The 27,821-nt window shown below is 38.4% G+C and overlaps 1 protein-coding gene across 2 annotated transcripts in view; it reads left to right on the top strand.

The window, feature by feature from the left end:
* The window catches only part of DENND1B (DENN domain containing 1B), a 356,403-nt gene that overhangs the window by 249,414 nt on the left and 79,168 nt on the right, over positions 1 to 27,821 (top strand). For both annotated transcript variants that reach the window (XM_019502038.1, XM_019502037.1), the window contains 3 exons: positions 269 to 369; positions 11,548 to 11,593; positions 15,987 to 16,088. In XM_019502038.1, coding sequence (XP_019357583.1) covers positions 269 to 369; positions 11,548 to 11,593; positions 15,987 to 16,088 — 249 coding nt within the window. The remainder of the gene's footprint in view (positions 1 to 268; positions 370 to 11,547; positions 11,594 to 15,986; positions 16,089 to 27,821) is intronic.

Raw genomic sequence — 27,821 nt, 5'->3', positions numbered from 1 at the left:
TTTGGAGGGTAGAGGGATGGTGCTAGTTAAGCAGGGTTAACTTTTCAGTCTGTTTGTGTCCCGTTGTCATTTTGTAAACGTTTCAACATGTAACCATGTTTCATGGTAGATGAACCTTAACTTTTAAAAATATCTTTAACTATGCTATATTAATATTTTATTTTTACCTGCAATTAAGTATTTAACAATATAAACATTTTATTTTAAATTCTTTGCTTTCTTTGTACTATTATTTGTTAATTCTTTATATGTATATTTTTATTTTTAGTTAACTGCTTGTGTTCATGGGTCAACTGCATTGATATATCCAATGTACTGGCAACACATATACATCCCAGTCCTTCCTCCACACCTGCTGGACTATTGTTGGTAAGATACTTTATATATTATGCTTAGTTCGTAATAATGGCCACTTATGTAATCCTATGTGAGTCATGAAAATTTATGTGAATAAATACAATAACGATGTTATGAGCCCTTGTATCATTTTAAGTGTTCACTTGAATCGGAACCTAAACATGTTATACCTCTTATTATTAATATAGTATTTACAAACGAGCTTATGACATGTATTGATATTTTACTAATAGAGAATGCATACAATAATCTGAATATCAGTTTCTTGTGGTTTTCATTTATTTAAGTTTATTTAAAATTATTTTTTTAAATAAAGTGAAACTACACACACCCAATTTATGGTTTGGATTTAAGTTTAGAGAGCACGAATTGATAGACATCAAAATTATTACTAATTACTGTATATAGAATGATTTAATATTTGTATTTCAGCACCACCTACAGATCCAGTCAGTCTCAGGATCTCAAACAGTATCTTACCCCAAGAAGCATAATGAACCTCTAAATTACTGACTGGGAAAGAATATTTTTTGTCAAAAATGTTCTTGTTAAAGGAGCAGTGGGCTAGTTCTGTGAGAGACTTTGTACTCTTGGCAAGTTAAAATTGAAATCCATATTCTTGGTTACTACCTGGTCATTTCTACCAATCATTTAAGAGAAAACGGCTCTGGTTGTATGTGTGGTGTTCATGATTTACCAGAGATATCCAGATAGTGTTAGGGAGAATTTATTTTTCAGAGAGATTAGTTTTTAAGTTTTAAGGATATTAGTGATTGTTTTTTATATACTTGGATTTTGATAGTGCCTGGGGATACCAAATGACATAGGGGTCCATTGGGCCAGGCAATGTGCCCAGGCACAAGGGAAGATATTCTTTGTTTCAGTGAGCTTTCTATTTAAATGAATAACGTAGACCTGGGGTTGTCAGTCCAGGGTACACGTACCCCCGGGAATACTTGGGAAGGCCCTAGGGGGTATGCACAGTAGGGGCAGAGTGCTGCCCCCCACCCTCCTGTGCCACTGCCTCCCAGGATCAGGGCTGGGAAGGGAGGTAGGGGGTGGTGAGGGCAGCAGTACCCAGCTGTGGGCCACACAGGCGCTGCCCTGCCAGCGGGACACAGTATGGGGAGGGGGGAGCTTGCATATGCCCACCGCTGCCACCCACTACACCACACTGCTGCTGCCCAATGTGTGGCCACCACCACCCTCCATCCCTGGCCATATGCCACATCCCCACCTCCTCCTGCATCTGGCCGCTGGGGTACACTTATTAAAAAAGGTTGAAAACTACTGACCTAGACAATGGATGGATAAAAGAAAATATTATGCCCATTGCAGAAACTGGAAATTGCTCACAGAGATTGAATGACTTGCACAAGATCAAACAAACCTATACAGAGCCAAGAATTAAAACCAGATTTAGTGGAACCCAGTCCAGTGCTTCAGTCATAAGACCAAGCTTCTTCTGTCCTTGACTAGTGTTTCCTTTAACTTCCTCTACAGCCAAGGGAATGCATACCAGTTTGGTAGGCTGCAGGATTTTTATGAAACATATAGGAATGGACACACTAACCTATCTGTACCTTTTTAGTTTACCAAAAAGAGTTTTAGAATATATTTCCTTAAGTCTTCTGATGGGGCACTTCTTCTCAGATGGCAGACCTTCATGTTTTGTCTGTTTCTTACCATGATACTTTCATTCATGTATCTGTAAATTACCTATTTTTTCTTTAAATAAATCTATTTTTTTTTATTTTTCTCCTTTTTTTTCCCTTCAGAGCAAGGCTTTCATTTTAGATGACACTTTTCTCTTGGAGAAACTCATTCCTATTTGCTTTCCCTCTAGGTCTTGAGAAAATGCATTGAGACAGGGGTATAGCTTGGACAGAGTTGTTTAGTTTTCATGTCACTTGAATTTAACATCAGAACCCCATCTCTTCTCAGTATTATCCATCTCTGTTCCACTCAGAAAGAAGGCAGATTTCTGATACGTACTTTTCTTTACCTAGCACTGTAGGGTGTGTATCCTGAATATTGGAGAGGTTTTTTAATCTCTTCCTTTTAAGGTTATAACATTATGTGTTATATGTGGAATAACTTTGTGGCTCATTTTCTGTATTATCATGCCTTAAATTGAACTGCATGTATGGCCAGCTGCTATTTAAGGCATGGCTAACTTGTTAATCACATCTTAAATGTAATGTGTATCAGGGGTATAGGCAATTGATAGTGTCCCTAAATACAGAAGTGTTTGGTGTCGTCACAAACCCATTTGCAGGGAACCCCCAAGTTTCTCCCCATTGTCCCACTGCTTGTCCCAAGGAACAGACCCTGGGATAACTCCTTATCCATGCAAGACTCAGCTCTGCTGCCCTTTAAATCAGACCTAACAGCTGTAGCAAGAGAATCTCTCAATGCTAGGTGGCCTCCCCTTGGGTTGAGAGAGAATTATTAGGTCCTCCATTCTATAGAATGGGATAGCCTCAATGTTTCTCACCCAGAGATCACTCTTTACTACAGGCAGTCAGTAAGGAGACAAAGCAACAAGGGAATTATTATATAGGAGAAAAGAATTACACAGGAAAAACTGACCCTAAGTCTGAAGACAGAACAAAAGGATAGGTAAAGTTTCTTACCCTCTCATCTGACTACCACCTTCTCCTTCAGAGAGAGACCTGCCAGTATTTTCAGAGACTAGCCTTCCTGCTGATCCTGCCAGCCCTCACTGCTTTGAGTCGAGGAACACTGATAGCTGTAGGACGAGCCTCTCTGTGCCTTCTGTGCCCTGAACACAATTAGAACAATCTAAGGGTATTTCAGCCATTCAGCAAGAATAATAACACCATCATAGACTTTCCTGAGCATTGTCATTATTTTGCAACTGTCTTGACAAAATAAGGTTATTTTTATAGCATTGTCACCGTTTCCTTTTGGCTTGACATGGAAATGTCATAACTGTAGATTGGATTAACATTCTTTTACTTGGATTTCTTTGTTCAGTGTCACAACATTCATTCAGTTCAGTAAACTTAATTTTAGTGACTTACCACAAAATGTATTTGTGCCAGGAAATTAATAGTTTTAAAACTCTCTCTTTTTCTAATTATATATATATATGTGTGTATATATGTGTGTGTATGTGTATATGTATATATGGCGTGTCTATATATGGTCAGTAGGGCTGTGCAAAGCTTCAGTCCCTGATTTGATGTGGTGGAGATTTGGACCAATTCAGTGGCCAAATCTCCGAATCTGAGTCGAATCAGAGGACCCTTTAATCTCTCCGAATTGAATTGGAACCCTCCAGGTTGATTTGGAGAGATTCGGAAAGCTTCGACGATTCCGACATAGACACAGCTTTAAATGTTTTTTCTACATACCTCAAGGTACCAGGTGGCTCATGAACCCTGGCAATGGTGTGGCGGATGGAGCATCCCACAGGAGTGCAGGGGTGTCCCCAGTGTGCTTGGCAGCAGGCCTGGAAATAAACCAGAAACACTTCTGGTCCACTTCCAGGGTCATCACTGAGCACTTGGAGAGGCCCTCCTGTGCTCTTTTGGGACGCTCCATCCACCCCCACCATCGCAGTTTTCATGAGCCGCGCCTGTTACCTTGAAGTATGTAGAAAAAACATTTAAAGCTGTGTCTGTGGCCGAATTACTGATTCTCTGAATCAGCATCAAATATTCAGATTCAGCCAAATCAAATCAGGACAGTGTTCCGAATCAACAAACTGAATTACTGTCCCTGATTTGGGCTGAATCCAAATCAAATACAGCCCATTTCGCACATTCCTAGTGGTCAGTATCCTGATCCATCAGGTAGATTATTTGTTTCTCTCTCTATATATAGATATCTATATAGATATATCTATATTACTGAATGTCACAGTGTATATATATACCGACTGTCAAGAGAGTGAGAGAGAGAAATAATCTTCCTGATGGATCTGGATGCTGACTCATACACATTCTCCATGTAAGGGTTGTATCGTACATGTAAGAAATATTCAAACATTAAATATTGGAAAGATTTGTACCATAAGTCTGAAGAGTTTCATTTCTAAAAGATAAAGAAACCAAAACAAAAACACTTCAATGGGTGCATGTATACAAGAGGCAACTGTTCAGTCATCACTGTGCATTTATTTAGGACTTGTATTAGCAAGCACTAAATAAATGTGCAGTAACTGGAATTACTGTCCAGTAGTGTTGGTGGACATCTTTTAAGTGATGCTACTACACAGTAGCCTAATAATACCATGCAGCAGCGTATTAGCACTGTCCATGCTGTGACACACTACTGTGCAGTATTATTCAGCTACTGCACATTCAGTATCTTGTGTAGATGTGTCCTGTGGAGGGTAGAACTTGATAGATTATCTGAACTATTCAACAGGAAATTTTTGAGGGTTTAAAAAGAAAAAATACCTTATTGATTAAAAATGATTTTATTAACATTCTTTCAAGGCAATGTTTAGTGAACAAACCTTTTATAGTCCCATTATGCAATTTAATCTGCAATACATTAGAGATATAATTGAACAAGTATATTTAGAACAGTTCAGAAATAAAAATTTTCTTGCATGAATGATGATGCCTCAAGGGTGGCCCAAGAAATGCATATTTTTTAGGCCTTACATACTTACTTGTAAGTCCCTACAGTCCATGTAGTGTTGTACCACTGATACTTATAGAGTTTTCTTTACGTGGTATAGCTTGACCCTGAGTTACTATAAATATGGAACTTGGAGCAGCTGTGAAAGAAGATAAAATATAATTTCTTTTTTTCTAAGGACAGTAAAGAATCAGACAGAGTATTTATTCAGTTCAAATCTGGAAGAAGAAAACACACATGAATTATATATTATTCAGTTAGGAATGCATGTTGTTGAAGACCATACAGAAAGACTTCTGAATTTTTTTAAATGAATGAATAGTTTCTCTCCTACTTTTCAGCAACCAACAGAGTATTCTTGCGTTCAAACCAGTGGGTGGTCTGCTTTCAAGATTCTTTTTATATAAATTAAATTTGGGCATTAATGTTGTAATTGTATTTGAAATAAAATCAGTTCTTATGCAGGAAGAAAACGTTGAATTTTCTGTATAACTTCTTGGCAAAATAACTTTATTGGAATAAGAATGTATGACAGTTCTGTATGTGGATGATAAAGCATCTGTTTTACTGAACCTCTATTAAGAATGTAATATAATTAAAAAATTCCAGTTAGAGTTGCAAAATGTCTTTTTATGAGATTTAGTCCGTTCTGTATTAGGACATACAGAAGCCTGTTTTCGTGAGAGTGGAACAGTTATTTTCCAATTAACTTATATGTTCTGAATAACATAGTAATTATTTTAGGAAATGATGCCCTAGATTAATAACATTTTTGGTAACAAGATGTATAAGCCTTGAACTGTATCAGAGGTTAGTAAGTAGGAAGGCTTATAGCAGCTCCCAATAACATCATAGTAAGTATATTCATGTTTTGATTATAATGTAATCCAGTAGCATTACAGTTCCATTTTACTGAAATTGATCAAACTGGGTTTCCATCTAGCTGCAATTTTGATTTCATAAATATTAAGGGAGTGTTTGTTTATTTGATTCTGTACTGTTAGGCCCCTGCCACATGTTTTGCTTAAGAACTGATTAACCAGTTAATCATATCTTATGTTGTTAGCCAGCCACATACAAATGCAATTAATGGTGTGGTAAAACAAGGAATAAGCCACAAAGTCATTATACAAAAAATGTGTAATAACTTTGTGGCTGGTTCCTATCATGCCATTAATTGAGTGTGTAGCCAGGCTGGGAGCCATCAGCTGATGGGGTTCCCATGGCTGGGAGCTTTGATCCTCTGGGAGCTTCCACCCTCAGGATCACATGGTGACCCCTACAGCTGGGAACTCTATCAGCTGATAGGGTTCCTAGCCACAAAAGTTTGCTATTTCCTGGTACAGGGGGAGCCTGGGATTATGATCCTGGTCTCCCCCTGCACCAGCAATAAAGCATGCTGGGATCTGATGTGGGATCCCACAGTCATGCCTCCTGCCAAGCACATGTAGCAAAGTGAGAAATGCAGTTGTGGGGCTCCCACATCAGATCCCACTGCACCTTTACTTGCACATCTGCCAGGGGCCTTTTTCTTTAAAATTTGATTTTAGTACTATCAATTAAATTTTGCCAGGGGGATTCAGACTTTTAAAAGAGAACAGGAAAAAAAATAGAAAAAAGCCATGTGCTACATTTATTATTATTATTATTATTATTATTATTATTTTTAATGGTAGGGTTAATAGATCAGCTCCATAGCTGTTGTAAGTCAGGATCGTTCTGTTGAAGGTGAAAAAGTCATCCCACTTTTTACCGGCAGTATATTAGTGTGTATAAATTAACTACTTAACGTATGTAATTTTTTCATTGTAGAAGGCTGGGCAAAGTGGCACCTTCTAGACTAATTCAGAGAAGCTTTGGTAGGCTACATCCTACTTCGTTAGCATATGACAAAATAAGCTGTTGCATATAGAAGCTCATACATCTTGGAATAAGTTAGTCTATAAAGGCAGACTCCAGAGGTGGGGCACTTTAATTAGAGCAGCTTCAGAAGCTGTTCTAATTGAATTGTCCTCAGTGGGGGCACTTTAACTAAAGCTCATCAAGCAAGCTTTAGTTAAAGTGCCCTGGCCACCATTTTGAAGCACAGGAACACTGGTACGTGAGATGTGAAAGTTGCTGGAGCATGCTAATTAGCAGACTTGATTAATCAAGTCTGCTCCAATACGCTGTAATTACAGCACATTGGAGCAGCCTCCCTGCACATCTACAGGCATCCTACAGTGCCAGCCTGCCTTGCCATTCTGCCTAACTTCAGCCTAACATGGGTAACTATCTTTTTTCATCACAGGTTTTTTTATAATCTGTCACTATTACCATGAAAGTAGCCTTCAGAGAGTTAGGCTGAGGAGTTGTTAATCTATATGCCCCTTTTTTGGTTATTACCACGCTCCAGCAGACTCAGTTAATCAAGTCTACTCTAATGTGCTGTAATTACAGCACGTTGGAGCAGCCTCCCTGCACATGTATAGGAGCCCAGAAATTTTAGTTTGCATAAATAAATACAATATACACTATAAGATGGTTTTAAACATGTTCACTCTATCGAGTTTTAAAGATGTAAGTTTGTAAGTTTCTATTGTTATATCAAGGTTAACTTTTGCTGTAGGTATATGTAGGAAAAAAGGCTAAGTTATGTGGGTTTACCTGAAGAGTATTAGTTACAGTAATTAATATTTTTTGGAAAATAGTTCTTTGAAGCTGAACTTGGGAATCACCATACCATTTTGCTGCTGATGGCAGTGTCATTATGAGATTTTTGTTCAGCACCAATACCGTATATTTTGGTTCAACACCAATCGAACACTTAAGGTGCACTTCTGAGTGCTAAGGAGTTCTTGGCAGGAGTTATTATCCATTGTACGGGTTCTGGAAACGCCTACTGTATTTCAGTCTAGCCCTGTTCATCTTAACCAATATTTCCATGTCAGGTTATCTGTGCTAACACACTATAATCTTTAAAATGCCCACATAACTCCTGTAAGTGCCTGTATTTTCCAAAATAAAATTCAGGACATGCCTAGAGTTGTACCACTGCACATGCTCAAAATTTCTACCTTTGTAGAGGGGGAGGGTTTTAGCAATTCTTTCATGCATAAGCACAGTTAGGATCCTCAAACAGCAAATGAAATAAACTGTTTTAAGAATATCATGGCACCCACTTATAATCTGACAAATTGGGGAAGCTGCTCAGAAGACAACTGAAATGTCAGTTCTCTTGCTCACACCTTGACCTCTGGGCTTCTTTCTCCTTTTGTGGTTACACACCTGGAAAACTAAGCTATGTGGAAGGGCCCAATTGAATTCGGAAAAACAGATACACCTGGCCTATGAAATGTAAAAGTAAGGGTCTGACTTCAATCATTAGACAATAAGCTAATATTATATTATATTATATTATATTATATTATATTATATTATATTATATTATATTATATTATATATCCATAACTTTAAATCATGTGGTCTTAGAAAATACAGGGAATTGCAAATAGTGAGAAAAGTGGGGTCCAGCTGTAAATTTGGCTTTTGCTTTTATTGGCTTACACTAGGCTTTAGTATCACATCCCCTTTTTTGTGAATGGACATGCTACAATCACTTTTGCGTAATCACCACTGAATATTTGTGTTCAAAAGTAGTGTGTGCTCATCTTTCTCAAGATAAAATATGGGATGTTTTTCTTCAGGCTATCATCTATACCAGTGTCTTTCAGCCTGTGGTCTGCGGACCCCTGCAGATCTGCAGACTGTGTCTAAGGGGTCTGCAAAAGATTACTATGATTAATCAAAAGTATGTGAATACACACACTTGCAATTAAAAGGGGTCTGCACATCGATTTGAAATATTTTAGACATCCACAAATGAACAAAGGTTGAAAACCACTGATCTATACTATACAACATTTGCTTTGTATACAAACTCTGTAGTGCCAATTAGGGAGAATGTTATTGTGTCCAACACTTCTAATTTTTATCAGACTTTATTATAGTCTGTTGTTATTTTGTTATATGCTTAAAGCAGGCTCCAATAATGCCATGGGTGGGAGAGCCTTCCCCCATGGTAGGGTATATTTTTAATTATCCCAGCATATAAATGAAAAATAATACCAGAAAGCAAATGTGAAATCAATTTAAAAAATATATGATCTGTATAAAAAAATCCATAATCTTAAACTTTGTTAAATGATTACATGAACAGTGTAATTCTTTCATATTCATCCAAAGTTTTATCTGTGTTTTCTGATGGCCACCAGAGACCAGTTTCATTCATCTAAATTCATGTTCTATTATGCACTACAACTTTTGTAGTTTTCTTTGTCGTCTTCTGTGTGATAAGCTGAGCCTTGGAATTATTTCTCCATTTCTGGCTGTGGCTACTACTAGTTTACTCTTTTTTTCTGTAGGTATTTCCTGTGAAATATCAGCTTTGTCAGTTTTTTCTCATGATGTCATATATTGGATATAGTCTTATCAATTTAATCCAAGAAAAATTGTAGTCTTAATTAGTACAGTAGGTCACATGTATTATAAATCTACTCTTTTCTATTTTTCTTTCTACACCCATACCACATACACCTTTTTGCCAAAACTTAGCCTTCTAAAATGTGGGTACATGCCTTAAATTTGGAAAATTGCTGATTTTCTGCCCAGACCCTGGGGATATTGAAAGGTGGCTGCTGCTTCGTTTTCTTCTCTTCTTTCCAAGAGGTGCCTGGAGAGAGGTGCACAGTCTTCAGGGGCAGATCAAGGAATTGTGTACTGGTGCAGTCACACACAGCTTTGATTCCTGTTCCACTCAAAGTTTAAAACCAACTGTCTAGAAACATTAGTGGCATTTCTATTCAGGCAGTGCTAAGGGAGCCAAATGACTTAATGTCTTATTGTAATATACCTAATTCCTGCTAATTGCTCTTCACTCCATAGGTGTTAATTGCCCTTTCCCTTTTTAATTATCTTGATGTTTTGCGAATCAAGCTATTGTGTCAAGCCAGTTTTGCTTTCTGTTAGGTAGTCCTGCTCTCTCCTATTTCACCATCCTGCAGACACTTTTACTTTGTTTCAAAATCCTAGATCTGCACATGGAGTCCAGTTTTCAGCAGCAGCTAGTTTAAGCTTTTTGCTTGTGCAGTCAAAAGCTGTAAAACTGTTAAAACTGAAGCTTTTGCCTGACCATGAAAGGGAGAAGAGGAAGCTGAAGATTGGGCTCTGTCCCTGCTCTGTGCAGCTATAACTCTCGAAAAACCTGTTTCTTTTTTTTCACTCTGCCTTCCCCAAAACAAAATCTTGCAAGGTGTGGTCATGTGATGCATGAAAAATATGGTAATTACCAAAGATAACATTGCCTTAACAAGAATATGAAGTTGTAGCATGCATCTAGTCTTTACATATGTAATATTGACAGATTCAGTTGACTACTGGATTGAAAGTGATGTGATTACTAACTCCAAGTGCTGACTCATAAACAATGGTTCACACTCCTGCAGACTTTATGAATTCATAACAAAGGGCCAAATGTTGTTGATCCACGAAGCACTGGAGACTGAAAGTTCATGGATTACTAGGGGAAAAAGGGCCTTATGACAGGCCATCAGTGTTTTCTCAGTGCACTTTCATCTAAGACTCCCATGTCTCTTATTCTTGTTCCTGTTTTTTAACTTAGTTCTCCATGATGTATACAATACTTTATAGTTTGGTATTAAATCTGTTTGAAACATGGTGTCACCCCATCCCCCTCTGTCTATACTGCTTCTAACAAGTTATTGAAGTGTACTGGATAAGTGCCTTGTAAATTCAACAGATCAACTATAGTAAATTAGTAGGACTGATGGTCTCAGTCCACTGGCTTTTCTTGATTCAGAATGCAGAAACTTAGATTCACCTTAGGGTATTGTTTGTGAGCTTTTTGCACCTAGTTTTATTCACAAGTGGAAATAAGAAACTTTTGAGTTGTATTTTAGTAACATATTATGCAAATTTTAAATTAGCAGAGGTTGGGGTTAATTGCTAGGCTATGAAAGGGCTTTGAACCCAGATTGTTAATCACATAGTACAGAGAATTGAGTTAGACTAGGTTTTTACAAAGTTTGTGTTACAATGTGATGATGCAATAATCTGAATTTAGTCAGTAAAGAACACACTCTCCAGAATGTTATGTAAGTGTCAAATTAAAATGAATTGAGAGCCAAATAATGACTTATCTGGGGCAGCATTTGTAATATGTTATCCATGTTATTTAAACCTGAACTTTCAGCAAAGTTGGAAAAAGCTAATTCAAGATGTCTTGTAGGCTTCTTAAGACAAACTTGTCAACTAGTTTTAACCATCTTACTATATACCCATTGTTAGGAACCATGTCTAGTATTTTTGGAGAATTTATTTCTATTGGATATTAAATCTACATATGCTTGATCTAGATTAAATATATGCAATATAGTGTTTGAAACAGTGTAAGCCACCTGGAGACTGCTGTGTGGAGAGGATGTTTTAAATTTATTTCATATTTAGAAGATTAACATACTTACCATTCTTATTTCAAAAGAATTTGAATTTTTTTTGTTTGTTTTTTTATTGTAGTGCACCAATGCCATATCTAATTGGAGTTCACTTAAGCTTAATAGAGGTAAGTAATTTTCAACCTATCCTTTGCATGTAGTATATGTTTAAAATGGTAAATATTTTATTTCTGTCCCTGGCATAATAATTGATTAGTTCATTTGATAGAATTATATGTATTATAGAAAATAATTTGAATGAAGTTGCCTAAGAATCCTAATGTAACATATCATAATGGAATGATTAACTTCAAACATTCAGAAGCACTGTGAAAGTAACATTTTTGGAAGAAAGGTAGGTTTTGAAATATGATTCAGATTTTTCAGCATGATTTTGTTGATATTTAATTATCTTGTATGCATTCCCTTGTACATTGTATTTAAAATATTTGGCTCCCAGCATAATATATGGGTGTAACTGCTTCACTAATCTTCAGTGCAAAATCAACTTAATTTCATCACAGCAGTTTTAGAAGGAAGCGGCTGATTTTCATCACTCTGTATACGGTTGTCATTCCATATACTATTATGTAATCTAATCTTTAAAATGTAATTTTACTTGGTTCAGTAAGGTTGTCGGTGCTAATAATGTGTTGAAATAGTTGAGCCACAACTCTAATTTTTCCTGATAATGATAGTAAATAAGATTCTTTTGGGATAAGTCTGTGCTGGTAATTAGGATTCCCCTGAGAGTCATCTTCAACCAAGCCAAGACATAGGAGCCATCCTTCCCCTCTCTGTATCTCATCTTGGGACCCGCACAAACAGCTAGTGCTTACCTTTCTTCAGTCTGTGGACTACTTGTTGTTCCTTCCGTATTTGGCCATTATTATGGGTGGTAGTAGAATGCATAAGGGCTGGAAATCAAGAAGCAGCAGCTGCGGGGTTGCTGCTGGTTATGCTTATGGTTTACAGCAGCCACGAGTCCCATGTATGCTGCTGGGGAAGGTTGGTGAGGAGGCAGCCTTGACGTAAGGCCCTAAGAGCCCCCTTCGGATAGTCAGGTACAGGTGTCATAGGATCTGATGCATGATCACACAGTCATGCCTCCTGCCATGCCATATATGCATAGCAGGGGGTGTGATTGTGGGATTGAGCAGCAAGATCCTGTTGTGCCTTATTGCTGGTGCTGGGGAAGCCCAGGATCGCGATTCTGGGCACCTGCTTCTGTAAGCTCCACAGTGGATGACAGAATGGATTGCACATGGAACCCTGGCTCTGCTGTGATCCCTCTCAGTTGACGAGGTTCACAGTGGGGCCAATATGTGGACCATTGCCCCCACGGCGAGACTTGTCGGCTGACAAGGCTCACAGTGGGTGGTGCACTCTGTGACTGGGAGCTCTGTCACCTGATGGGCCTCCCAGCCACAGGGGAGCACCTGGCCACATGTTCAATAAATAGCGTGATAAGAATGAGCCACAAAGTTATTAAAGTTCATTTTTTGTCGGATAACATAGTTGCTTATTGCTTGTTTTATCACACCATTGATTAATTGAATGTGTAGCTGGGTCACAGTGCAAAGTGTGATTAACCAGTTATTAACTGGTTAGTCATGCCTTAAGTGTAACCTGTGGAGGTGGTCTAACACTCATCAGTTCTCAGCATGGGGTTGGACCGACTTCCTGGATTATACTTGGGAGTTTTCACTATAGATGTTTGGTAGACATGGACTTGTGAGAATTCAAAAAGTGAACCCTAAATGGCAGTTTTAGTCTTGGAGTCTTAGTAATACCCAAGGACCTGTGTGTTAGGATTCTTTATTCAAAAGAAGGATTGAATATAATTATTCATCTTACTCTAATATAATGTTTGTACCAGAATAATCTCATGTTATTAGGATGCCTTTAAGAATAAAGCAGTATTCTTTTACCCAAAAATAAGTACCTTTTTTTAGAATTTTAGAAGCATGACAGGGGTTTGTAGATATCATGGAGAAATCTGTAACACGCTAGAGACAGAAGCTCACTTAAGTATCATTTTGTAATCATTTGGGTCAGGTGCAGACATTACACTTATACCGGTATAAGTGATCAGAAATTGATCTATACCTGTAACAGAACAGAAGTTTGGCACATGCAGACTGGGTTAAAAATGGCAGAACCTGGTCTAAACTGCATGTGCACGCATGCGTGCATGTGTGTCCTCCCTCTCCCATCAAAGGGTGAAGGTATGTTTTGTTCACTACCAACCTAAATTGCTGTTTACACAAAACAGTGTAACTTGGATTCCGTCTTGGGCTTTTTGAATGTTTGTACCTAGAGTTGAAGACATCACTGGCCCTGTGCGAGTAATCTGGCTACTGATTTTCGTAGAAGAAATAATGTCAATTTTCTGTTTAAGAACTTTCAATAAATTCTTTTCTATACAAGAGTAAATTCACATTAGCTAAATTAAGGAAGGAATTTTTCCCCCATGTTCAGCCTACCAAGTGAAGATACCTTACTGTCTCTGCAAATGACAGAGATTCCCAGGTAAAATGGTACACTCAGATATGCTATTGTGTTGATATTACGGCTCCTGAAACATGAGAATATTTTTTTTTGTCTCAGCCCTCAAGACAATAAAAAAATCTTCAAAGATGTACTTCCTCTGAAAATGAGTTCCTTACGAAATCCATATTATTTTCAGGAACCAATTTTGCATCTTTTCTCCAAAGAAGCAGTGTCTGAATTTTTACCTTGTGATCTTTAATAAAAAAGTATTTCACCTTTACTTCCATAAAACAAGTAGACTCTCTGGATTTAACTTAGTTAGGAACATTAGTTGATGTTCCTTTTTAATTCTAGCATGATTACATTATAAGCTTCATCATCTGTTTTCCATAAATATAAGGTGCTAGACTATTATAATTAATTTTACTCATATTATATTTTGTTTGCATTTTTATTAATAATTTTTAAATGCTCATTGTTTTCTAATCTTAGATATAGGACTTCCTCAAATTTCTCTGTTTTTTTGCGTCATGTCAGGAAAATAGCGTCACATGCTTAGGGGGTGTACATTTAGTAAAATGAGTGTGCAGCATGCACTACCAGTTAATCTACAGTTAATGTGGCAATCCTCATCAAATTATGGACCACATAACAGCACTTTATACAAATTTGATGGTGACATTGCAGAGATACGTTCCTTTTCCTCAAGAGCATGAGACTGGTTAACTAACCTTAAACTGGACTTACAATTGTTGCTCCAAGACAGCCATATGAAAGAAGATCAGTACTGTAGGTACTGAAGAATTTTAATTGTCTAATTTTTTTCCAACAAAATCAGATATTCTAAGGGAGAAATGTTAGAAACAGCCATAAGTTCACTTTGTTTGCTTACTGTCACTTACAGATTCAAATAGTGTTAATCTCTAAAGCTACTGATTTCAGTTTAAAGAGAACACTATGAGTTTACTTTGAAATTTATCTTGCACCAAACCTGTTTGACTAATCCTTTTACAATAAGATTTTTTTTAGTCCATTTGCTCCCTTTTTGCTGATCTTGTTATGCCAGGCCCTTCTCAACCATAGTTCAACTGTTATGCAGCACCTTTCTTTGTTTCAGTGATGACTGAATTGTGGATGCAGCTGTCTCACCAATCGTCATGCTCTTTGGCTGACAGACAGTGTTATTCTGACATGTTGATGTAAAAGACATCAAATTATTATAGCATTATGGTCACCCAAATCATTTGTTAGCCTTCTCCTATAGAGTTTATTAGTCAAATCTTTAGATTTTGTTAGAGTGAACTCAATATTTTTAATAGAATTATTTTTCTAAAAAGGTATTTTAATAATGTATTATAGATTACAGTATGTTAATTTTACCATTATAATTTCCCCAAAGGTAAATAGTAATTTTGTATTAAAAAAAACCAACAATTATGTCACACAATGTACGTGTGACTATGGAAATTTAGAAACACAAAGATAGGCACTAGTCTGATATATTTTCCAGGAGTTGCTAAATTATAATGTTCTGTCTTCCATGTAGCTGGTCATAATTATATTGAAAGCATACATTATTTTAGTATTTTATATTTCATAAAAAATTAAATTCAGTGAACTATTTTATTAGTGGTCAAAACAGAAAAGGTATTGAAGGATCAAATTTCACCTTCAGTTAGATTGGTGAAACTCCATTGCCAACAGTGGAATTGCCTGGGTTTAAATTGAGAACAGATATTGGCCTGAGAAATATCCAAATAAAATGATTAATTTTGATTTTGATGTTCCTTGGTAAATGTGACTATTGCAGACTGTTTGTATTTATACATCTTTGCTTTTCTCTGATGAGGAAGGTACTTTTTAAAACTTCCTAAAATGATATCCGTGATCTGAAACATGATGATGTTACCTTTAAATTATTTTTAAATGATTATAATTTCCATAGTTCTTTCCAGCAGAAAAATGTGTTATTTATGAGGTCGTTGTATTTGAGTCCTCATACACAGTTGTATTTTTTTTCCTTAACAGAGAGTAAAAAATAGATCACTGGACGATGTGGTTTTGTTAAATGTTGACACAAACACTTTAGAAACCCCATTTAATGACCTGAACAACCTGCCTAGTGAAGTGGTAAGTCTAATGGGTATTTCATAGTATTTTTTCTCTCCCCATTGCTTGAATTACTTATACTTATTTTTGTCCGCTTTTGCTAACTGAAATAAAAAGAATAAGGGGAAAAAACACCAGCTGCAGACCCATATTTAAGATTTTTACCTTTTTGACAGTTGAGGAGATGTTGAATGGAACATCATATTCCTTATTGTAAAAGTAGGATCATAATTATAAAGCTAGCTGCATTCATTAGGCATAGCTGCTTTAAACGCAAGAGTCTCTTCATCTCATCTTAATCATTATATTACAAAGTAGGCATTCCTGTCTGCCTAGTGGCATGTCTTGCAAAAGAGCGAGAGAGTTTTTGAAGGCAAAAAGAAGAAGGGGGCCAATTATCGGCTTCTGCTTCCCTGCCACCTGCCAGCGCTTTTCCTTTTAATTAATGATCTGATGGCACTGGTCAATATAATAAGAAATGCTTGTACAGTTGGGGTCAGAAAATTCAGGCTTTGATCTTCTCCAACTTTCTGAAACATTTATTTGTTTTCTCTAAATTATTTCAGTTTTATTTTAATCTCTTCTATCCTGCTGAGGGCCACATGAATGAAAACCTATACTGTTTGTCATTTGCTTTGGCAGAGCAAAGACTGCTTACTTAGAATTCTATTTGTAAATTAAACTGCAAACCCAGTTTGTCATAAAAGACATCTGATCCTTTTGAAATGACGAAAACTGTCTTTTGTCTGTAAAGGATGATAAATTAAGTGCCAGTTCTTTCTGGACTTTGATCTTACAGAGGGGTGGGGGTTTTTTTTTGACTCCTTCTGCTTATAATGTAACATATTCTGTATATCATTTTAAATGGTCGCAAAAATGCATTACACTTACCTTGCTTTTCTCCAGTACAGTGCTGAAAGAGTAACTTTGTGATACCAACCACAATGTGTTTTGAATTCTAGATATTCAAGAGACAGTACTAGTATGGTATTTTAAGTTGATGTAAACACAGAGTGCTGTAAAGAAGGAAGCAAAATCAAATAGTAGCCTTTATTGAAATTTCAATTTTTTTAAACCCAAAGTCTTAAACTAAGGGAGTGTGATGACTAACAGGCTATGTCTTTAAATCAGTGGTAATTTGAATACTTGCATAACAGAAGGAAAAACCCTGATGACTGCATTAATGGTTAGATCCAATGTATACTCATATTGTTAAATTGTAGAAGGTTTTGAAATAATCAGGGGAGAATTTAGGTAGATTAAGTGTCAGATGTCCAAGGTCAAATAGAGGAAATAGACTTTGGGCATGTTTCGTCTGATCGTAATGTATTTCTAAGGACCATTAAAAATGTACTCTATTTTATACAAGTGTTACAAACTGAGTAAAAAAGCTAGTCATTCAATGCTCTGTCAATAATGTTAAACTCGTCTGAAGTGCAAAAGCCTATCTTGTGGAGGTTAGAATGTTTGCCATGAAAATTCATATGCTCTTGGTCAAGTGGTAGCTGGTAAATAAATTAAAAATTATGTATTGTCTTACGTAATACAGGGCTATTACTAAAAATGATTTCAAATTGTAAAAAAAAAAGTAAGTGCATTCAATGAAAGGGAGGCTTTCAGTAAGTTGAAACATGCTTATCAAAATACCCCTCTAATCAGATAGGCTGGGTTAAAAAAATAGTGAATACAAACCTCCTTACTTTTAGAAGTGTGTTTTCCCCCAGGATCTGTGCATGTAAGTCCCATTAATGTTAATGAAGGCTGGCCACGCAGAGTACACAGTGGATTTTCTATAAGAATACATTGCTTCGTACATGCTGTAGAACACGGAAGGAAAACTGTGCTTTTGTGGATGTCTTACTTGCAGGATTTTATTTAAACAGAGTTTCCTTGATATAACAAGCTTTAATACATTATTTTATATTGAGTTTGACTGATCCCATCTCTTGCTTTCTTTGTTGAGCAAGGAAATTATTTTCCTTGTGGAATTAATTTGTTAATTAAAAACACATACCAGTATAGGTGAAAACCTCTAAGCAAAGGGCAAAGACAATATACAGGTTTTGGCATATGAAATGACAAGGGAGAGCACACTGTCTTCCATTTGTAAGAGCAATTTCAAGTACAACTATTAACAGATGTGTATAAATGTCTAAAATATGTAATAAAAGATTATAATACCGTAATCATTGGTAAGACTGAAAAGTTCACAGCAGATGTACTTGCAGATGTAAAACATTTAAATTCATATAAATAAGACTCACAAGTATAGAGACAAGGGTGGTAAACCTCTTGATAAAATGGATAAACAGGAATAGCAATTAAAAGTGTTAAAGCAGAGCAAACTGCTGAAAGTATAAAGGAAGCTTTAAATTTACCATCCCCCTCCAAAAACTGATTTCAGACAAATTCACAACCAATATAATACATTTAGCTTTTTCAAAGGATATTGTAAATCTGGCTTTTGTGTCCAGAAGGAAATGAGATAATAGCTTTCATAATTGATAAGTCTGAAGATGGTATTTTTTCAATAGTTAGGTGTGTAACCGTTTAAGAATATGTAGTAATATGACTTTGTAAACATTTATGCTTTTTTATTATGAATAAACATTTTTAAAATTATAATTTAAAATCTGAAATGCATTACTGTTTGGTATTGTGTCTAATATACTGTATAATAAATTAACTGGGATTTTAAGGACCTTTTTAAATCATTCACTTAAGCATTTAAATTATACTTACAGGCTAGATGACTTTCTATGCATGTGAACTCTATTATTTTGTCAGATTGACCAGTGGTCTTGACTGTTCAAAGGTCAGTGGTCACAGTTGTCCTGAATTACCAGTCCTTTTTTCATGTGGACCCTCTGCTGCGTTGCATGCTGTAATCTTCTTAATGGCTTCGTTCCAATATTCACACATAATATTTTAGATTTATTGACTGTTAGAAATACTACCATGCCAGTAGCAGTTCCGCTACTCCTAAGGTATTTAAAATTGGAAAAATAAATCAATGCAAGACTTTCAGGAATCCTTTGTTTTCCTTAAGGGGAGAGAATAAATCCTTCTTCCTCTCTTCTGACAAGAACACTTGTTTTTAGATTTTATCATTTCACTCTGGATTTGTCTAATATCTTTAAAGAAAAAATAGGTTGCTACTTTAGTAGGAGTAGATTTCCTATAACAATAGTTCTTAGAACACACTTCTTCCTCTTGGAAGATTTCATGCAATGAAGTTTTTAGCATATGTTAATTTCTCAAAAATCATAGTAAACTCCAGAAAATGAAGAACATTGGGCCTGATTCTGCAGTAACTTATACATGTGCTTAACTCTGACCATGGGACTGCTCATGCTTAAAGTCAGGCACATTTACAATGATCAGCAGAATTTGAGGCCATTCTAGTTAGTACAAGGTACTGTTCCATTGATGTCAGTGCTGAGCCTTTAGTCTGTATATCAGCGGTTTGAGAAATATGAGTTGTAGAAAATGAAATTCTGCAAAAAATGCTTCACTATTTTCTGTATTTTGTTAAATAATATTTCCAAGTATTTTTTAAAAACTTTTGCCGCAACTGAAAGAGTGATGATCTATGTAGCATCCAGACAATAGGAATGCCATATTGTAGCTATACATGGTCTTCTTACAAAGGCTTCCATTTTAAATACAGAAGTAAACTCAGTTCAGTATCACAAATCAGACTTATTTGATAAGTGGGCTCTAATTTATTAAGAAAACTGAACATTTACTGTAATAGTTCAAGTGAGCAAAAGTTATTTCTCAAAGTACTGTACAACTGTTAGTGTTCTTGTAAAATAACTTGTAAGGTTTAACTGTGCAACTGAAAGGATTAATCATATTTTTAAAATATTTTATAATGTTTACCAATTAGAAAAAAATCCAATACACAACAGAAGAGAAATGATGAGAAATCCAGAATTGTCAGAAAAAAGATTATTTGAGAGCTGTTTATGTGCAGAATATTTTTTTTTTAGCCATTTGGCACTACAAAGAACATTTGGCATCATTTTAGAGCTTGAAATATAAAAGTACTGCATTTTTATGTTGAGCCCTTTTTGTTTTGTAGGGATCTACATTTCCTCAGATATGTACCTAAAGTTTTAAAACAAATGCAAATTGTCTGTTAAATGCTGATGGGCATCTCAAAATTGAGGTGTCCATATTGGAAGCATGTTTAATCTCCAGTGCGTTGAAAAACTTTCTTCATTAAATTAATGATCTACAGATTTTGAGGTTACATTTTTCTTTGTAAATTTCTCTTTTTTTTTATTCCTCTAAGTGGCCTCCATTTCCATACCTTAATCCATTTTTTAACTGCTTTAGACTTGACTTATTTGTACAGTGACCCGTTTCAATGGGAAGATCTTAAAAGACTGGTTTAAAACGCATCAACACTGATCCTTTTAGAGTATCTGCAATATCTATTTCTCTGAGACCTGATTTTTGCATGCTTTTGAACATGGTCAAATGTGTGATTTGTTTCAGGAAGTCTGATGCAAACAATGGTTTGTTTTAAGTGCATATAACCAATCTAAAAAGGAATACTGGGCTTAATCTTGCCAACCATAAGATTTCAGTCTTACAAATATTTAGGTACATGTTTAAGTCCACTACACAGGTACCTGAGAGTCTACAGGATTGAGAGCTTGAAGGGGAAGATGAGATTAGAGACACACTTTTCATGAATTTGAACTGCATGACTAGGTCCACTATTTAGTAAAAATAATTTGGTATTTTCTCAATCCACTATCTGGTAAAAAAAATAATTTGTTTTTTTCTTTTATTAGAATAACAATGAAAACTGAAACCGTTTAATATTTTTTCAGCATTCATTCCATCTATTGACTTGTATATTGGACAAGTACTAGGATGTTTTTAATGTCTTTGAACTAATAGACTATTTAGAATGCTCTCAGTATTGCATTGGTGGGCTTGCTCTCTGTTTTCAGCTGCTTTTATTTATAACAAATATACACTACTAGAAGGAGAATTTTCCTCACTAGCATGGCCTATTAGCTTATTTGAAGCACACAGGACCTCTGTTGTTTTGATTGCTTACCCCTAACTCCTTCTATGGATTTCTCTTGTGACTGAACGTACTAGCTGGCTCCTAACACCCCCTCTCCTATCTTTCTCTGTTCCACTTTTATTTTTTCTTGAGTAATCCTTTCCACTCTTACATCCCTTCGCTTTTCACAATGTACCTTACCCCACTAATTCCTTTTCTTTTTCCATGCTCACTATAGCATTCTCTTAATTTCACAAAAAAAAATGTATTGCCCACCTCTCAGTCTCCTACTGCTCACTATACATGTTCTGGTTTTGCTTATAAAAAACATCATTGAAAATAAGAAAAAAAAACATCATTGACCATTGATAAGGCACCCCACTCTCCGTGATGAAAAAAAATAAAATAGGCTATCAAGATCCACATACGACAAGTCAAAACAACATAATCTTCTTTGTAATTCACATCCTTTCTTTTATGTCTCTGTAAGTAACAGTCCATTGGAAGATATTTTACAACAAAATTGAGGGCTGTGCTCTAGTTCTTAAAGGAAGAGCCCACATTGAGATAAAAAGAGTTGCCTAGTGGCATTCCATGAGGAGATATGAAATTGCAAAAAGTAAAAAATACAGAACATAAAGTGTTTCCATCCCAAAATGCATTTGAATGATATTATAAAACCTTTCACATTAATGAAGAAAAATATGTTGTGCCTTTACTTTATATATTTATGCTCTAATTTACAATTTGCATGGATTTTTTAAAAATAAAAAGGCAGATTTCTCTTTTTTTGGGAAAAGCTTTATTTTATAAGAAAAATGGAAATCTGGTTTTTATTTTTGACTAACCAGAATTTTTTGTATCCACCTTCCTCTCTTATTTGCACATCAGTCATACAAAACTAAAATTACTGACATCTTTCTCTTGCAACGGATGTGTGAATTTATTTCCCCTTGAATCAAATAAACTTCAATTTTTATCATTTTCAAAATAATTATAAACTGTAAGACAAAGGAAGTAAAATGACAAGCATTTATTTTTGCAACCTTGAACTATGTAACCATTTTTTGTACTCTGAATTTTACTTTTCTTTTTCTTTTGAGGTACAAGTAAAAAAAAGCTTAAATGAGCATTGGTGTATGCTCTCCATGGGCTAAACGAATCAGGCTCTAAACTTTTATCTGGATCTGTGGAGCTTGGATATAAATTGAAAAGATCACAGCTATGGGGAGAAGACCTATACTGTAAAGGCCTTTCTGCATAGATTATGAACATCATAACTCAATAATTTTTTTCAAAACTATAGTTATAATTGGACCCAATGGGGGTCTCCCTCTTTGATCAGATCACAGTAACTGTGACTTTACACTGGAAAATGTCACTACTGTGAAGGTTTATCACCTGTAGAGCTGGTCTTTTCTCTGATGCCATGTTCAGTTCTCATTAGCATTATTCAAAGTTTAGTTGTTAATTAGGTTGACACTTCAATTACAGTCATCATCTACAAGAACAGTCATGACTGCTTGCATAAAGAAACAAAAAGATATTCATTCTTGCATACATTTATAAAAGAATGAAGCCTGTTTTAGTGATTCCTTATGCTTTTAAGGGTAGCATAATATTTTGTTTAAAGAAAACCTCCCAAAAAATTGTTTTGAATAGTATCTGATAACTTGAGTATTATTTCATTAGACATTTTGCAACAAAAAAATACAAATTTATCAATTGGTTCTTTAAAAAAATACTGGCCTTTTTAGCATAATGTTACTCGTGTGCTTCAGATATCTACAAACAGTGCTTGTTATTTACCATACAAATCAGGATGGCTTGCCTTTAGAAAACTCAGATACTAAAAGGCTTCCACCCAGGTCAAGTTTGGCATTGTGGGGACTGCCACTTGCAGGTTCCTTTGAGTTACAGCCAGGTAGGGGAGTGCCTGCAGGTTGAACGGTGCCTCTTGGCGGTCTTTCTCAGGGAGTGAGCAAGAGAAGTACAGGAGGAGGTGGCAAGGCTCTGGGGCATCCTCCGCCATGAGGAATTCATCAGTTCGATGCTGGAGGAGACTTCTGGGACTGTGGAGGAAGAACTGCCAGAGGTGGCGGTAGAGAAGGGAGAGGACAGGAACTTGGAAGCTGGAGGCTTGTGACCTCTGGCAGCGAGCAGAAATCTTCATCTCTACCTGCAGCAGTTCATCTGGAGAACAGTTATGGAGCCCTAGCAACAGAAAAGGGAAAGGACCCAAGCAGGAGCAGGTGCATCCTGCAAATCAATGCCTAGCTGCGCAGGTGGTATCGTGATCAGGGCTTTGGCTTCTTGAACCATGGGATGGTGTCCCAAGAAGAAGGATTGCTGGGAAGAGATGGGATCCATCTGACAAAGAGTGGGAACAACATCTTCGCAGACAGGCTCGCTAAGGTAGTGTTCTAAACAAGGCTGTCTGGGGGATGGAGACCAAATCCCTGAGGTAAGTGGGGAAGTCAGTGACTCACAGGTAGAGCAAGCAGGAGGGGGCCTCAGGGGAGGTGTTGTCATTCTTCCTGGAGAGGATGTCAAGAAATTAGGGCAATTCACTAGTTACCTCAGGTGCCTGTACATGAATGCACAGAGCCTGGAAGCAAACAGGAAGAACTGGAAGTCCTTGCACAGCCATAGAATTATGGCATGATTTCAGTAACAGAAACTTGGTGGGACAGCTTGAATGACTGAACCACTGTCATGGATGGGTAAAAACTGTTCCAGCAGGACAGGCAGGGGAGGAGAGGAGGAGGAGTTGCACTTCATGAGCCATATGATTGCTTAGAGCTCCAATATGAAACTGGAGATAGTCTGAGTGGCTCTGGGTTAGGGTCAGAGAACACAGCAACAAGGGTGATGTTATGGTGGATGTCTGCTGTAGACCAGCAGATCAGGAGGAAGGGGTGGATGAGTCTGTCTTCAAACAGCTGGTGGAAGTTTCCCAATCACAGGCCCTGGGTCCCATGCGGGACTTCAATCACCCTGACATCTGCTGGGAGGGCAATACAGCAGTGAGCAGGAAATCCAGGAAGTTTTGGAGAGTGTTGGGGACAAGTTCCTCATGCAAGTGCTGGAGCAGCCAATTAGAGGTTGTGCTCTTCTTGACCTGCAGCTCACAGATGGAAGAATTGGTGGGGAATGTAGTAGTGGATGGCAACTTGGGCAGCAGTGACCACAAGATGATTAAGTTCAGAATCCTAAGGAAAGGAAGGATGAAGAACAGCAAATTAAGGACCCTAGACTTCAGAAAAGGAGACATTGACTCACCCAGGGAACTCATGGGCAGGATCCCGTTGGGAAGCCATTCTGATGGAGAGAGGAATCCAGGAGAGCTAGCTGTACTTTAAAGAAGCCTTACAGAGAGATCAGGAACAAACCATCCTGATGTGCAACAAGACTAGCAAGTATGGCCAAAGACCAGCGTGGCTTAGCAGAGAACTCTTCAGTAAACTAAATCACAAAAAGGAAGCTTATAAGAAGTGGAAACCTGGACAAACAACTAGGGAGGAGTATAAAAGTATTGCTCAGGAATGCAGGGATGATGTTGGGAAGGTCAAAGCACAATTGGAGTTGCAGCTAGCAAGGGATGTGAAGGGTAACACAAAGGGTTTCTACAAGAATGTCAGTACGAAGAGGAAGATCAGCGAAAGTGCAGGCCCCTTACTGAATGGGGGAGGCAGCCTAGTGACAAAGGGTGCAGAAATGGCTGAAGTACTCAGTGCCTTTTTCACCTCAGTCTTCACAGGCAAGGTCAGCTCCCAAACTACTGCACCTGGCTTCACAGTTTGGGAAGGAGGTGACCCGCCAACAGTGGTGAAAGAACAGGTTAGGGAGTATTTAGATAAGCTGGGCATATGCAAGTCCATGAGGCCAGCTGGGATATACTCTAGGGCTGGTTTCAGATGAGCGAGCACGTGCTTGTTGCAGCATCTCAAAACAATTTGAGACTCCACAAGAGGCACACTGGGAATGAAAAAAATGTTCCCTGTGCTGCATGTTTGCAACCCAGACTCTAATTCTGATACCAGGAAGTCCTGGTATTAAAAAATAAATAAATAAATAAAATATTGAAAAAAGTGGCACAGGGCACTCCTGAAGTATGCCCTAAGGTAACCAGAGGCTAGGTCCTCCAGAGAGATCCTCTGGCATCCAGCCCAGAGCATTTCTATGCCTGCTGCCTTCCCCTGCTGCTTCAGCATGCTGGGGAAAATAGGAGCAGGGCAAGGCTGAAGCAGTGTCTCAGACCCAGGTTCTGTCCCTGGCAAGTGTGGACATTGGGGTGAGGGGCACTGTATGTGTGGTGTGGTGGAACTGTGGGTGGAGGGAACTGCTCAGGAGGGGTAGGTCTTCTGCCTGTCCCCCAGCATGGTGCACAGCTCCCACCCCCCCAGCGGAGGCAAGGGCTGTCAGGATGCTCAGGGTTCACTACTGGCAGAGCCCCCTGCACGACGCACAGGCCACCCGCCCTCCCCACCAGCCCCAGGGATGGGATGGGACCTGCTGGCAGGAGCTGCGGTCCTGGTCCCAGAAACCACTTGAATGTGTGGTGTGATGGGCTGGGGGGTGGTGTGGAGGTAACAGCAGGGGTGTGTGTGTGAGAGAGAGATCGGGTTTGGGGGTGGGGGAGTGCTCTGGGTAGGAGAGGCTGCTAGAACCAGGCTTACAGCCCCCTCTCCCGCCCTCTAAAGCAGCTTGTGCAGGAGGAGACCAGCCTGGAAGGGACAGGGCTTGCCCAGCCCAGTCCCTGAGCCCTAGTCGAGCGCTACCTAGGAAATACATGGGGATCGCTGGGACCTGGGCACAGGCACAGGGAGGAAAACAGCAAGGGCTGGCACTGCTCAGAGCCACAAAGCAGGTGGAACAGCTGCAGCTGGACTCATATCCTGATGCTGGGATGGAGGTCCTGCCAGGAGGGAGCAGGCAAGGGCTGTGGGTCAGGAGTGAGGAGCACTGGTGAGGTTGTGGGTTGAGAGTGAGGGTCAAGGGCAGGGGCAGGAAACTGGCATGTCAGTGCTGCTCAGTGCCCCACATTCTGGTAAGCGAAGGAGGCAGGGGCAGCTCTGATTTTTCTATGATAAAAAAAAACCCCTAAAAGCAAATGTTGAAGTGTATAGATATTTAGAATTCGGTTATTCTGATGATAGAGGTACTGATAGGCATCCAAAATGCTTTAAAATTGTAAATATACCAATAAAACATTGCCCAACAGATCTCTCTATAGTGGCATTTCAGTTCTGTTTGCAGAAGAACATGGATTTGAGGTTTTTTAATGAGAGAATTTGGGGGTTTTAATCAGAACATTTGCACATTTTAAACAGGGAACACCAGGATCTCTGCTGTTGAGGCAAGTGACAAGACACGAGCAGAGGAGCCTGACCAGGGCCAGCACCAAGAACCCAGCTGGAGGACAGATGAGGTGGCTGACCTGGCCATTTGGGGCCAAGAGGACATGCTTTGGCAGTTCAAAACAGGCCACTGCAACAAGCAAATCTGGGTGGTAGCTGCCCAGATGACAGAGCAGGGGCACCAGAAAATGTGACAGTATTGCTGCACGAAGGCCAACTGTGCAGCCACGGCCCACAGGCAGCTGGCCCAGAGGTGCAGGCAGCTCTGCTGCACTGCCCATACCAGAGTCCAGGCAGCTGTGCCGTCCGCATCTCAGTCTGGCAGCCATGCAACCATAAGGACGCAGGTCCAAGAGGGCGTATGCTGTCACAGGTGGCAGCAGATCACTGCCAGACTGCTGCAGTGGGTAGAGGATACAGGGGCCACTCTAGGTTAGGGCTGCTTCAGCACTCCAGCTGGCACAAGGGGCCAGATACCAACTGACTGGGCGTCAGAAGCTCCTGAGCGTAAGTAGCCCTGAGCTGCTTTCCAGTGCAGCTTTTTATACTGCAGTCTCTAGCTCCCCCTGGCTCAAAATCCAGGAGGAGCTGGGCAGGGTCAGTTTGCCCCAAGTGGCACAAATTGCCCCAAACCAAAGTGCATGTTCAGGCACGTGTGCTGAGGTGCAAATCTCTGGCACAAATTTGTGCTTCTCCTATTTGAGCTACTACAAGCACACATGCAGTACTCACGTACTGCACCCTAGAGTGCTGAGGGAGTTGAATGATGTGATCGTAGAGCTTCTGGCCATCATCTTTGAAAACTCATGGTGATGGGAAGAAGTCCTGGATGATTGGAAAAGGGCAAATATAGTGCCCATCTTTAAGAAAGGGAAAAAGGATGATCCAGGAAACTACAGACTGGTCAGCCTCACCTCAGTCCCTGGAAAAATCATGAAGCAGATCCTTAAGGAATCCATTTCTTGGAGGACAAGATAATTAGGAACAGTGAGCATGGATTTACCAAAGGCAAGTCATGCCTGACCAACCGGATTCTCTTCTATGATGGGATGAGTGGCTCTGCGGATGTGAGAAGACCAGTAGATGTGGTGTACCTTGATTTTAGCAAGGGTTTTGATACGGTCTCCCACAACATCCTCACAGGCAACCTAAGTATGTACAGACTGGATGAATGGTCTGTAAGGTGGATGGAAAACTGGCGCGAGTATTGGGCTCAGAGAATTAATCAATGGCTCAATGTCTAGTTGGCAGCTGGTATCAAGTGGAATGCCCCAGGGGTCAGTTCTGGGGCTGGTTTTGTTTAATATCTAGATCAATGACCTGGAAGATGGTATAGAGTGGACCCTCAGCAAGTTTACAGATGAC

The sequence above is a fragment of the Gavialis gangeticus genome, unplaced genomic scaffold, assembly GCF_001723915.1.
Source record: "Gavialis gangeticus isolate Ggan-Ray unplaced genomic scaffold, GavGan_comp1, whole genome shotgun sequence".
NCBI classification, from domain to species: Eukaryota; Metazoa; Chordata; order Crocodylia; family Gavialidae; genus Gavialis; species Gavialis gangeticus.
This window is presented reverse-complemented; position numbering and strand designations above follow the sequence as displayed.